General features: G+C 45.6%; 4 protein-coding genes across 8 annotated transcripts; 2 read left to right on the forward strand and 2 right to left on the reverse strand.

Annotated features, from left to right (window-relative positions):
• LOC113208304 (speckle-type POZ protein B-like) lies at positions 1-2,851 on the reverse strand. Its single transcript, XM_026425256.2, has 6 exons — positions 2,202-2,851; positions 1,848-2,079; positions 1,539-1,699; positions 1,341-1,461; positions 1,003-1,265; positions 1-927 (listed from the first exon to the last, which is right to left on the reverse strand). The coding sequence occupies exons 1-6, from the start codon at positions 2,276-2,278 to the stop codon at positions 603-605; spliced, it is 1,179 nt and encodes a 392-aa protein (XP_026281041.2). The 5' UTR covers positions 2,279-2,851; the 3' UTR covers positions 1-602.
• A 281-nt stretch (positions 2,852-3,132) lies between these two features.
• On the forward strand, positions 3,133-4,892 carry LOC113208306 (glutathione S-transferase 1-1). The gene is made up of 5 exons (XM_026425258.2): positions 3,133-3,411; positions 3,555-3,613; positions 3,707-3,848; positions 3,959-4,126; positions 4,216-4,892. Exons 1-5 carry the CDS (start codon positions 3,268-3,270, stop codon positions 4,366-4,368), a joined length of 666 nt encoding a protein of 221 aa, XP_026281043.1. The 5' UTR covers positions 3,133-3,267; the 3' UTR covers positions 4,369-4,892.
• Positions 4,893-5,414: 522 nt separating this feature from the next.
• LOC113208302 (uncharacterized) lies at positions 5,415-9,603 on the forward strand. 5 transcript variants are annotated; one of them, XM_052267024.1, is made up of 7 exons: positions 5,415-5,891; positions 6,749-6,776; positions 6,920-7,005; positions 7,087-7,491; positions 7,568-7,674; positions 7,792-7,870; positions 7,950-9,603. In XM_052267024.1, the coding sequence occupies exons 1-7, from the start codon at positions 5,670-5,672 to the stop codon at positions 8,256-8,258; spliced, it is 1,236 nt and encodes a 411-aa protein (XP_052122984.1). In that variant the 5' UTR covers positions 5,415-5,669; the 3' UTR covers positions 8,259-9,603. The 5 variants fall into 5 exon arrangements, with proteins under 5 accessions (XP_052122984.1, XP_026281032.1, XP_026281036.1 ...); XM_026425247.2 differs by having other exon boundaries at positions 5,422-5,891; positions 6,917-7,005; positions 7,950-9,163; XM_026425251.2 differs by lacking the exon at positions 5,415-5,891 and adding an exon at positions 5,903-5,983 and having other exon boundaries at positions 6,917-7,005; positions 7,950-9,163.
• On the reverse strand, positions 8,268-11,661 carry LOC113208305 (elongation of very long chain fatty acids protein 4-like). Its single transcript, XM_026425257.2, has 7 exons — positions 11,380-11,661; positions 10,669-10,856; positions 10,479-10,559; positions 10,230-10,401; positions 9,907-10,034; positions 9,675-9,824; positions 8,268-9,404 (listed from the first exon to the last, which is right to left on the reverse strand). The coding sequence occupies exons 1-7, from the start codon at positions 11,456-11,458 to the stop codon at positions 9,294-9,296; spliced, it is 909 nt and encodes a 302-aa protein (XP_026281042.1). The 5' UTR covers positions 11,459-11,661; the 3' UTR covers positions 8,268-9,293.
• Positions 11,662-12,069: the final 408 nt, after the last annotated feature.

Genomic DNA, 12,069 nt, shown 5'->3' on the forward strand with positions numbered 1-12,069 from the left:
TCAAATGATAACATATTGTGTCCTGGTGTGAATGGGTACTATGTTAAATCATCAGAGGAAAATATGCTATAGTGTTAATCAATTTCTCCTTTACTCTCAAGAACTTATTCCATCTAGTTATATCTTTGTCAGTAGTATTGAGGACTGTTAGGATATTTATACAGCCTGATACAATTAATGTAATACCTATGGACTGTTTTAAGAGGAGCAGGGTATGGGTACCCTAACTTGACATTTTTAAAGACATATTTTAGCAATATACAACGTATTTTAGCAATATACAACGTATTTCACCATACATCTTGTTACCACACCAGTTTCTATCCTATGTTAATTAGATGATATTGTTTTTAAACAGCTTTACACCATTAAAATAATTAAACTAAGGAATCGAAAAATCATATACATTTTGCTTCTAAGGCTTTTATTCAATCGTGCACATATTTTGTACATGCAAGTCAATTTAAAATGGGTAATCATCCCTCACTCAATAAATTTTTTGAGTATGAAATGAGATGTGTCAAGTTTTTTCTCATGTGAATAATTTAATGATCTAGAAAACACCTTCGATACCGGTACCTACGTACTGCTTCAAGAGGACATCAGTCGGGAATAGGATAGTTGACGCACATGGCAAGCACCTGGTGCAGCAGATGCGGCCTCAGTCGGACCAACTCCTTCCAGGCGTCAGAGCCCAGCACCTTGTGGATGTTGGAGCAAACGCACTGGAGCGCCGCGCAGCGAAGCTCCTTCGCAGAGTGCAGGTCGGCCGTCAGGAGCACGTCCAGGGCGTTGTCGTGGGACACGCTCCTCGCGAGCTCCTCCTCGCACAGGGCCTTGAGGCGGGGCAGGGCGTACCGGTCAGCCACCGCCAGCAGGTCCACGCCGAGCACGCGGATGTGGTCCACCTTGCCGGTGTACATGTACCTGCAAGAGCGGAGCATCAGGTTGCGCGCTCGTGGTCTCCCTGCCGCACCACCCTAACACCCGCTCAATCCTCACCTGAGCACCTGGTCCAGGACATCCGCGCTCACGTCCCCGATGGTCACCCGGCTGCTCTTGCTTTCGGCCATGTCGTGCTCGAACATGGCGGCGAACACGGGGCTCCGCGCCACCAGGATGGCCTTGTGCACACGCCACTCCCGGCCGTCGGCCACCAGGACCGCGTCCGCCAGCCTACCCTCCGTGAGCAGGGCCTCCATGTCCGCGGACAGGGAGCACGGCGGGACGCACAGCGACTCGGCCGCAGGGCCGGGTCGCGCCTCCTGCAGCACCACGTTGTCGTGACAAGTACCGCTCGTTGCTCACACGAACGCCAAGTGCGCCGCCGCCCGCCCCACCTCCACGTCAGAGAAGTAGGCGATGTCGACCCTCACGGTGACGGGTGTCGTGTCGTACTCGGCCAGGTAGAGGGTGCCGATGCACTCGCGCCTGTTGGGGTCCAGCCGCGTCATGCCGTCCCTGTGGTGGAGCGCTTATTATTGATTGAGTGCACAGCGTCCAGCCCGTGGGCACACGCAAGGAGCACGACGACGAACCTCCCGGCCGTGTTGGCGCAGTAGTCCCTCGCCGCGCGCAGCACCTCCAGGGCGGCCGCCGACTCGTCCGCCCGGACGGCCTCCTCCTGCGCGCGCAGCGCCGCCCTCAGGAACACGCGCTTGTGCAGCACCGCCGTTCCGAACGCCACGCACACCCGGGCCTGTTGGACATGATGCCTGCTGTTTAACAGAATCACTGCGTCTCTTTTCTCATTGCGAAGCTGTGCAGGGACGGCCTGCAGGGAGCCAAGCCACTGGCCATACTGTACCGGCGCACAGGCGTGCGCGCGCGCGCCTGCCTACCCTTACCGAGTCCGCCGCGCGGAGCGGCGACTCGGAGGTGCAGCCGCTGTTGTCCACCTCGAGGCTGACGGTCCACGTGACGTCGTCGTCCTGGCGCGAGCCGAACCGGCGCGAGGTGAGCAGCGTCCAATCGCAGCCAAGCAGCGCGCGCCGCTCCAGCACCCACGTGTGGCTCACGTGCAGCAGCGGGCGGCGCGTGAAGGACCACTCGCCGGCCCGGCACACCTCCTCGCCGTCCCTGCGAGGAGAGGAGACTCCTAGGTAGGCAACCCCGCGATAGCAGGTGCGCACCCCGGCCGGTGCACGACAGGGTAGGCAACCCCGCCAGTAGGCGAGTACCACGGTATACAGTACACTCACCAAGTGGGCCCCTTCTTCGCGTCGCATCCGTGTCCTTTAGGCGGAGGCCGTTGATCAGGACCGTGGTCGGTCGACATGGTTTTGCCTCGGCCGGGTGCTGCTCGTCGGACAGGTTGACCACGTCGAGCTTGGCCACCGGCGTTTCCTCGCTTTCTGGTTGGGGAATTGGGGAATTCCCGCGCGCCGTTTCCACCCCTCAGCGAAGAGTCCTGTCAGACTCGAGAACGCCAAAACGCCGGAACAGCTTCATTTCGTGTCGCTCGGCTCTCTTCTCCCCGTTCTTTCCGTGGGCATGGAGACGAAACGAGTCATGAGAAACTGGGCAAGTCACCGCGGGACAGATCGACTGACTATTTTTAACTGTCTGTGGGAAGGGGGAGCTTATTCACACGACAAGTCAGGAGGCCACTCCCGCTCGCCCCAAGCCAAAAAGCCAAACGCTTGCGTTTAGTTAGAGGGGTGCAAGGGGTCCTGAGCTGTCGGGAACGTTTTTATCCCCTTATATTTTGCATGGGTTTCTAAGGCGGTGGGTCTCAGGAGGACCCCCTAAACTAGAAGCAAGCAACGACCCGCGGCGCTTCTCTCTAGCGCAGGGAAGTCTTTCCCACCTTCGCCTCCCTTCCCGAGGCGGTGCCCGGTGGCAGTGACAGTCGAGCAACACTCGGTTACGAATTGAAGTTTTAAGCAGTGAAGCATCTCTGCGGACGACGAGCTGAGCTAGCGGCGGTAACTCTCTGTTCAAATTCCCCGCGCCACAACTGCGCCGGCGCGCCCAAAGCGCGCGCATTTGCCACCTCCGCCACGTTGCCACGCTGACGCCGCCTAACGGCACCTGTGCCGCGGGGTATCGCTGCAGGGAATACGAAGAGACGGAAAAGAGGGGGGTCATGGACCTTGAAGGCCGGCGGGCGGCGCGCCGTGGCCCGGATCTCCCCTCCTCGACAGTCCAGTCGCTACTCGAGGAGAGAGTGGCTTGGAAGCATCACAGTCAGCTGACTGCAGTCTTATCGAAGGTCCAACACCTCAACAGCCGGACGGAATCGCGCGCAGTTTCCCTGATTCAACCATGGCTTCTATTGTGCTCTACCATTTCCCCCCGTCTGCACCTTGTCGATTTGCTCTCATGACGGCCAGGATGCTTGGCCTTAACGTGAACATAAAGCTCGTGAACCTTTTGAAGAAGGAGCAGTATGAACCAGAATTTTTGAAGGTGAGTGCCCAGTCACATTCTGTGAACATCTGCGTTTATTACATACACATGTGAAAGACATTGTCTTTGTAGTTGTAACACTGCATGCTCTAGCACACACACACGCACACAAATTGTTAATTACCCCATTTCACTTTTTACAGATCAACCCTCAACACTCTGTACCAACAATAACCGATGATGGATTTCACTTGTGGGAAAGGTAACAAATATATCTGAGCAGGATTTTTTTTCTTTTTTTGTGGTCTCACTTTAACTTATTGTATGGTTTTCTTCCCTTTTCCTCAATAACCAGTCATGCTATTTCAACGTATCTTGTGGGAAAATATGGACGAGAGTCAGGCTTGTACCCGCTTGATTTAAAACTACGGGCTTCAGTAGACCAACAATTGTACTTTGATGCTGTTGTTCTTTTCCAGCGAATCAGAGCACTTTGTGTAAGTATAGTGACCACTAATTGTACAATATTGATATGAATACCTTATGAAGGTGGGTTGCAAACCAAAATACGATTTTGGAATAATTGTTTTTTCAAAAAAATTTGCAGGTCCCCTTCATTTACGGAACAGCATCATCGGTTCCTGATGATGTAAAGAAAGGCGTAGTGGATGCGATTGATATACTGGATACTTCCCTGTCGAACAAAACATGGTTGGTTGGAGACAAAATTACACTGGCAGATATAGCAAATGTTGCAACTCTGTGCAATGCTGAGGTAAAAAAAAAAAGAAACAATGAAACTGCCTCTTTGACATTTCATCTACCTTTCAAAGCTGATAGAACAAAATTGGTCGTTCATTTCAGGTTGTAGGATATGACCTCTCAAAACATAGAAATGTAGCCGACTGGTTTGATCGTTGCAAAACTACAATCAAGGGTTTTGATGAAAATCTGAAAGGTGTTGCTGAATTTGGGGCTCTAGTGCGGGCCAACCATCCAGCTCCTCTTTTCCCTTAAGTAAAAAGAAAAGCATCCTGAAAACGAAGAAATTTAAAGAAATTGAACAATCAACTGTGTACACACAAGGAAAAGCATGGCTGCAGACATAGACAAGTAGAAACGTGTGTGAACCAGGTCGACTGTGAGCAACAGTGTCCCTGCCTGGTCGACTGTGACATCAGTGCGTCCGCCAGTTCGAATGCTGGCATAGCAGTGTGCCTACCTTGTACTTGGAGGACGCTCCCTGTTAGGTACACCTACTGATCTGACCTGGCTTCCAGTGAGAGATGAAAATTACCATTTTGCAGGCGGCAAGGACTGAATGCTTGGCTCCTTTATTTGGGCCCACTTGACGCCTAGATCTGAAAGGGAGAAAGTGGATTTCTACCAACATACCTCGAGGGTGCCTGGTACGCACACTGCTGCTGTACAGTTGAGCTACGAACGGCACTCAGTTCCTTGGGTGTGCCCGAAGGCTCTTACTTGTGGGACACTCATGGCCAATTTGTTATTTCTCTGAAGTAAATTTGATATTTAAAGAATATGAGTTACAAATTTGATTTCTTACCCCTGTTTTATCTCTACAAATGAAATTACGGTGATCCAAGATATATCTCGACGACAGTGATAACAATAAACCAGAACACAGCTGTTGTCGACCAGTATCTACGTTTAGTTAAGGCAGAAAAATGGGAAATTTTAGTTCCTAAAATTGACGCCTTAAAGCATTCGATGTTTAGAGATATCAAATAATGTCTGTTTCTAGCAACTATCTCTTGCGAGTGAACTGGCGAAACTATAGCAGTCTTTATTAGGTACAAGTTTGACATATATCTGTAATTCAGCTTATGAGCTTTTGAAAATCGTAGTAGTAAAAAGTTGCCAATGGCTTGGCTTTCCCCTAGTTTGTTGCGAGAATAAAAGGGGTACACATTTTCATAGCAATTATGTTATTTGAGTTATGCTCTTTAATGCTCAGTTTTTGTACAAACATATATTGATAATAATTCCCATTAAAGATAAAATTTCTAGGAGAAAACAAAGTATCTTTGAAACGGCTTGAATTTATTCTACTCTACGTAGGAACGTTGTTCACGAAGACACCTGACTTTACGAGGTTTTATAGGTGACAAGTGTCTAAATCCTGTCCTCGTAAGTGATAAAGAGATCACAGTGATGTCATTCTAAGAACAAACGTTTTCCTCTGAGTTATGTACAACCACAACAAAAAAATCACGCGGCGACTTCTTAATTTTTTGCCCGGGGACGAACGGTTCGCGTGGTTTCGTGATTAATAGTTTTTATTCAAACAAATTCACATGGGTATGGATGAAATTGTTCCTCAACTGGTACTTGGAACAGCACAAGGTCCAATCCACCCAGACAAGAGGCATTTTAAGTTTCCGAACAACCCGTCGATCTTCTTCAACCCGAACCGCCCGAAACATCACCAACCACGAACCCCGGAACCCGGCCGGAGACAGCGCAGGAAAGGGAAGGGGTGCGTCAAACTGCAGCTGCACGTAGTGCACAGTTCGGAGGTAATATTGCTCATCAACTATACCTATGGGTTCAACAGCGGCCTTCAAACTATTTAACTTTGCGTCTGATAACCATTCTTGCATACGAAACTGTTATTATTGTTTGTTATTGTTTCCAAACAAATCGTGGGAGTTTTGTATATACCTGCAATCCCAACCGGCTTTCACCTTTCACTGATATCCGTTCGTTCGACTTCAGTAACTTGTAGCACGTCAACCAAGTTTCATAGAATGTTTCAAACTCTCTCATCATACGAACATTGATTTAATTTAGTTTATCCTTTAATATAAAAACATTTCTTAACAATTTGAAGGGTTGCGAAAGTTGTCGGGTAGCATAACCTCTGTTTTGTTTGAGTACTAGTTTAACTTCATATGAAATTGTCGATTTGTGGTTTTAATCGGAATGCCTTCGTCTACATAATCAGTAGGCTGCTGTCCTTCACAGTTCTTATAACTATTATGTTAGCTCTTCACTTTTTCACTTTTTCTTCCTCATTCTTGGCCAACTACAACTAACAACCACTATGAGTCCTTTGTTGTAGTGATACTTAAACAACAACATTCTGCTTAATTTCTACATGTATCCCTTGATCAATTCTGGTTGTTGTAGTCATTACTCTGGATTATCTACTTACATTGTCATTATCAATGTCTTCAGTGATCTGAATTCAAAATTCCAAAATTTCCGAACACAATCAATGCGCAGAGATGCGACTGCATGCAACAGATATTGCTTTTACCTTCAATTCGTATGAGAGGCTGGAATGCCAATTGTCTTGGCCTGGGAAGTGTAGTTGGTCGTTAACAATTGTTCAATTTTAGCTCTTTACCGCTTCATCGTTTTCTTCTTTCAGGTCATAATGGAGACTGAGAAGAGAATTGGTAAGTTGTGCTACTCCAAAATCAATTTTCGTTTTTCAACTTTTGAAAGAGAACTTGACTAAGTTCTGTGCAGAATTGAATTGTCAAGCACCTACCATTCAACTGTCAGCTCTATGAATCTTTCATTATTTTCCTTCCAGAAGAACTCCGGATTCACAAACTGGAGGTTGGTGACTTCGTTTTTGCTAAGCTGAAAGGGTATCCTCCATGGCCTGCTAAAATAGACCAGGTAATCTTTGTGATCTTAATCTATTTTACTCCAATCTTATGTAATTCAAGTTACTTTTTACTTCTATTTTCCCCCTTGTAGATTGAAAGCGTTATCACCGGAGGGAAAGAGAAGAAACGCTACAATATATATTTCTTTGGAACTCATCAAACTTCAAACTTGCGTGAGTCAGCTCTCTTTCCATACGATCATCCTAACTCGCCACAAATTGTGGAAAAATGGGGAAAGAAATTGAAATTTCACGACGCTCTCAAGGAACTTGAGAGGGAAATGATGGACAAGGTGCAATATATTTACCAACTTAAGAATACCCCTGAGACACCGTGGTGCAATGGCTTTAGTAATGCTTGTGAAGATTTAGTAAACGAAATAAATGTAGATAAAAAAAAAACCACCAGCAAAAATCATAAAAAAGCTTCATTAGTTGAAATTGACAATTGTATGGAGGAGGAAATCGTTGATGAGTCAAGGAGGCTTGGATATGAGGTCTGTTATTATTTCTTGAGTTATTCGAGTTTTAGGGGGGGAGAAAGGTGTCCTAATTAATGTTTCTGTTCTACAGGTGATGTGGGTTGAGAGAATTCCATTCCCAGATACCCCCGAATCACTCATTGTCCTAAGCCTGTCCTACAACAAAGACTGGGTGAAAGAGGAAATTGAACGAATAAAGTTAGTATTTCCAATCTAAATTAATTAACCTGTGTCTACAAACTGTAGCCAACAAGTTACCTATACTGAGATTATTAATGTAGCTTGAACTAATATTATTGTCAATCTTTACCCCAGGGAAGAAGAAAGAATGGCTAATTGCTATGTGAAAATTGAGCCATTCCCACCCCAGTATGCCCATTTGGACCCTGATAATGTAAGTTGTTACATTCTTGTAATTTAATGGTATGAATCGTAGTTTTTGTTTTACTTACAAAAGTGATTTTTTTTTTTAGGCCAATAGACATGCTTTTAAAAATGAAGTTTTAAATGAGCCGTCTTATAAGAAAGAAACACAACAACCTCCTGGGAAGAGTTTTACTACTGATACTCTCAAACCAGCTGTTCCCAAGGTAGAAGTTATTTCGCCAGGGAAAATTAGTAATGATGTCTATCAAGATTTGTCATCTGATGAAGAAATAATTGAAACATGTCCAGTGTGCCGATTGTCCTTCTTTTCACTTGCTGATCTGAGAGATCATGAAAAAACTGTTCATGGCTCAGTGTCAACTGCAGATTCATTATTTGATAGGTTAATTAGTTAGGAGTACTCATTTTAAGTATAAATATTTTTTATTGATCCATTTGACTTAATCACTTATGTATATGGTATAAATACATACATAGTATTTTGTAATTATTGCTCGTGTGCCTTACATTTACTTTTTCGATATATGTAAAGTATTGAACATACTTCCTCTTATTTTCTTATCTTATTTGTTTTTCTCTCATGGAAGCTATATTTGAGAAATATTTCTCCCTTATCTACAAGTATTCTGACTCATGCCTTGGTTTTTAATTAAGAATAGTTCTATTAGCCCAATTTGGGCAAATTATTGTCTCAAACAATCATTTCAGTGTCTCTGCCGAGTTTAACAGTTGTTGTAGTAGTCGTATAAGATACTGCTACAGTATTTTAGGCCTCTAATTTCTTTGTGCACAAAAGAATCAAATGAGGTGTTGTATACACGATCATTCAAGTATACACTCAGCTTAATCAATTTGATAATTTTATCTGTGATTTGTACTGTCCTTTTCCTTAAGCAATTGTACTCATGTAATGGGAGGGTACAGAATTCCAAAGAGAAGGGCTGTGAGTTTTTGAAGTTTTGTTGGTTAAATGGCATGTTCAATGTTGGTTTTAATTTGCTGAATTGCATAGTTATTTACGTCATTGAGCAGAGTATTTTAAAAAAATCAAATTTTCCCTATTAGAAATCACAGATTTTCTGTAGGACCTATATTACAGGCCCTATCACTATCATATGTGAATCATGAATCATTTCTATTCTCTAAATGAAAAACAATATTGATTGAGAGTAGACATACATTGTAATCCTGTGGCCTATACGTATTTATAACTGGCAGTCTGTTTTAAAGTGCTGAGTAGAAGTTAATTATGTATGTCTGAAGAGAGAAGTGAACTGATAAAATTTGTAATAGTTCTTAATGGTGCAGTTCATTTAACACAGTAGTGTCATAACTTCCTGTATTATTGAGACATTTGGGTGGTAGGCAGAATTGAAATGGCTGCAAACTTCTCTTATGATTGATTGAGGCTCATATGGGACATTTCATCCTCACTGTTCTTTCATGTGATAACCATTTTCATCTTTTTTATCTGTTTGGTCCAGGTCATATGATGGCCGGCACAAAGCCATGTTGGGCTCTCCATAAAATGTCCGTTTTCCCTAAGAGACAAAATTATAAAAATTATTAAATTCAATCAGTAATCTGAAAATAAATTTGTCAAGATGAATGGCAATGTCAAACTTTGCCATCTTGAAGGTCTGCTTCGATGTCATCATGTGATAGTCACTTTGACATCAAAGCAGGCCCTCAAGATGATCAAATTTTGATAATGACCTCACTTCGGTACAATTTTGCCAATCTGTGTTTCTGGTATTTCTTACTGAATTTACCAAAATTTTATAAAATGCAGTGAGTGAGTCTGCCCTTACCTTTCTGATGTATGCCTTTGCATAGAAATTGCCAAAGAGCACAATGAAAGACACCATGTACACAACAAGAGTGTACTTCATCCACATAGGAAAATCGCACTCAGAGCGGATTGCATTGACACCTAAAATAAGCGCGCCCGTAAACTGGATCTAAAGAATTGAAAGCAATTTTTGAGACTCCAAAGTAAGAGGACAATTTTTTTATATCCAAAAAAGCAGGCTTTACACATACCAATTGTAAAATTGTAAGATATTTTTTCCACCACAGGTACTGGGCTACTCTCGGCCCCATGGCAGCCAAGCCATAGTAGGAATAGAGTAACACGTGGATGAAGCTGTTAACCATTGCTGGGAGGAAAGCTGAAAAACGTGAATCAATACAAGCCTATTATTTATTTTCTCCTTAACAGGGGAAGCCCTAATCGGACCACGTGGAGTATCATTTGATACACAGCCAGAAATAGTGTGACGATTTAAATCTATTTGATATAGCACAATATACACTATTCCTGGCTGAGTCCACATTCCAAATTATTTTCGTCGCGTTTTACTTACTTGAGCCACTTGGTACCCATTTGATACCAATCCACCAAAACGAGAACATGGTTGAATGGTGATAAACATGGAGGAAAGTGAGCTGTTTGTCCTTTTTCCTTAGAATAAAAAACAGTGTGTCGCCGAATTCAAGGAGTTTGGAGAAGTAGTACCACCACACGGCATTCGCTATCTATCGGACAGAAGAGTCATGAAGTTGATATCCCCATTGGGAGATATATGTCGATGTTAATTACATGGTTTACTTGCCCTCAGCTCCTCTTTGTGGTTAATGAAGGTGACAGGTTGGCAAATGTAGCTGTATTTCATCCGTGTCGATGCTACGAGTAACTGAAATGTGGGCAAAACGAAAACAGTAAATTATTTTCGCTCGTTTACATGTACGGGGAAGGCCCGGGGCGCCTCGGAGGTAGGCAGCCCAACCTACACCAGCACCTACCTCTACGGCGATGTAACCGTTTAGCGCCGTCATCATGAGGTTGTGGGCGATCATACACTTCTTGAGGTTGAACGGCTGACGGTCCCTCATGAGCCGCGGCCCCACAAGCACCATGACGAGGTACAGCACGGTGTAGCCGAGCGTCGGCACGGGGGAGTCCACCATGAGCCAGCCGCGGGTGCGTTTGTCTGCAACGGCGAGGCACGGGCATGGTAAGGCACAGGAGTTTAAATCATTCGTAAAAGAGGATCTGTTGCCCTGGAAAAACAAAGGTGCTATCGAATGCCCTTTGAGAGGTGTCAGTGAAATAGTGGCTTTACAAATGCTCTTTGCTATTTACGATTTTAGTCCCTTAACGAAAATTTGCGTGGTCTGAAAATGTTTATATAGTAATTCTCCACAGAGGTCTCACGAAGAGAAATTGTTATTCATCAAAGGAATAGCACGCCGATAAGAATATCGGGACACATTTCTGATTTCTGATGTGTTCATATTGATTCTAAATCGCATCAATTATTTTGATTTCACTGAGATGTGGGAGGACAGCGTTTGATGTACATTACACTGCATGTACTCCAAATTCACATGCCATTTCACATACTGGGCGTGATGTGTTTTACACCCAAGATTAGGATTCACAGTATTAACGCCAATCCTCACCCTCAGTCACCACCAGCCGCTCGCCGCTCTGCCCGATTCATTTGCACTCACCAGCTATCGACAGGGTCCAGAGGTAAAAGTTGTAGCCGTCAGACAGCATGCTGGTTGTCGCGTTGATGATGGAAGCCATGGTGATTTCGTTCCTGAAAGACGAAAGGAGCAGGCGGTAATACTCGTTGAAGTCGGAGAGGACCCGACTGGCGGGCTGCGGCCGCGATGCTGTCCTTCCCTCCGCGGCGCCGTCCGCTCAATGCAGCCCCAGTGCCACCGCGGCCACTGCCAAGGAGCTGCTGGACCCTTCCCTTTCTCCCTCCTCAGCGTCGCCGAGCCTTCCCTGCCATTGCCCCCCCCCCCTCCATTCCAATCCTTTTCCATTCTGTTGGCGAAAATAGGACGAAGCCACTGGAGTCGCCGCCGGGGCGGACAACGCCGGCGAGCAGCGTCCCGGGGGTAACGAACGCGGGCCCCGGGGCTGCCGGAGGAGGTGGTGGGCCCCGCTGCTCCCCTCTCCTCCATGTGTGTCACGAGGAATACGTTCGTCATTGTGTCCGCAATCCTCGGCCCTCTCCGTAGGTCTCTCCTCCGGTGAGGGCCCCCGCCCGATGGTGCCCCCGGGCAAGCCATCCTCCGTACGACCGTACGCGCGCGACGAGTACGTTCTCACTGCTGGCGGTCTCCAGTCTGGAGACTCCAGCAGCAGCCGCGTCGCTGGAGGTCGACTGGAGTCGAGATGTCGTGCGC

Source organism: Frankliniella occidentalis, unplaced genomic scaffold (assembly GCF_000697945.3).
Source record: "Frankliniella occidentalis isolate FOCC.00 unplaced genomic scaffold, Focc_3.1 Scaffold45, whole genome shotgun sequence".
Classification (NCBI taxonomy): Eukaryota; Metazoa; Arthropoda; class Insecta; order Thysanoptera; family Thripidae; genus Frankliniella; species Frankliniella occidentalis.

What these genes read in the sequence shown, in the direction of transcription:
- LOC113208304 (XM_026425256.2), bottom strand. Translation starts at nt 2,278, where the DNA reads ATGTCGACCGACCACGGTCCTGATCAACGGCCTCCGCCTAAAGGACAC. An exon ending in CGCTCCGCGCGGCGGACTCG is followed by an intron (nt 1,700 to 1,847) that starts GTAAGGGTAGGC and finishes CATGTCCAACAG; the next exon opens with GCCCGGGTGTGCGTGGCGTT. An exon ending in TGCGCCAACACGGCCGGGAG is followed by an intron (nt 1,462 to 1,538) that starts GTTCGTCGTCGT and finishes GCTCCACCACAG; the next exon opens with GGACGGCATGACGCGGCTGG.
- LOC113208306 (XM_026425258.2), top strand. Translation starts at nt 3,268, where the DNA reads ATGGCTTCTATTGTGCTCTACCATTTCCCCCCGTCTGCACCTTGTCGA. An exon ending in GGATTTCACTTGTGGGAAAG is followed by an intron (nt 3,614 to 3,706) that starts GTAACAAATATA and finishes CTCAATAACCAG; the next exon opens with TCATGCTATTTCAACGTATC. An exon ending in AGCGAATCAGAGCACTTTGT is followed by an intron (nt 3,849 to 3,958) that starts GTAAGTATAGTG and finishes AAAAATTTGCAG; the next exon opens with GTCCCCTTCATTTACGGAAC.
- LOC113208302 (XM_026425247.2), top strand. Translation starts at nt 5,670, where the DNA reads ATGGGTATGGATGAAATTGTTCCTCAACTGGTACTTGGAACAGCACAA. An exon ending in ACGTAGTGCACAGTTCGGAG is followed by an intron (nt 5,892 to 6,748) that starts GTAATATTGCTC and finishes TTCTTCTTTCAG; the next exon opens with GTCATAATGGAGACTGAGAA. An exon ending in GGCCTGCTAAAATAGACCAG is followed by an intron (nt 7,006 to 7,086) that starts GTAATCTTTGTG and finishes TCCCCCTTGTAG; the next exon opens with ATTGAAAGCGTTATCACCGG.
- LOC113208305 (XM_026425257.2), bottom strand. Translation starts at nt 11,458, where the DNA reads ATGGCTTCCATCATCAACGCGACAACCAGCATGCTGTCTGACGGCTAC. An exon ending in ACGGTTACATCGCCGTAGAG is followed by an intron (nt 10,560 to 10,668) that starts GTAGGTGCTGGT and finishes CCCACATTTCAG; the next exon opens with TTACTCGTAGCATCGACACG. An exon ending in ACCACAAAGAGGAGCTGAGG is followed by an intron (nt 10,402 to 10,478) that starts GCAAGTAAACCA and finishes TCTGTCCGATAG; the next exon opens with ATAGCGAATGCCGTGTGGTG.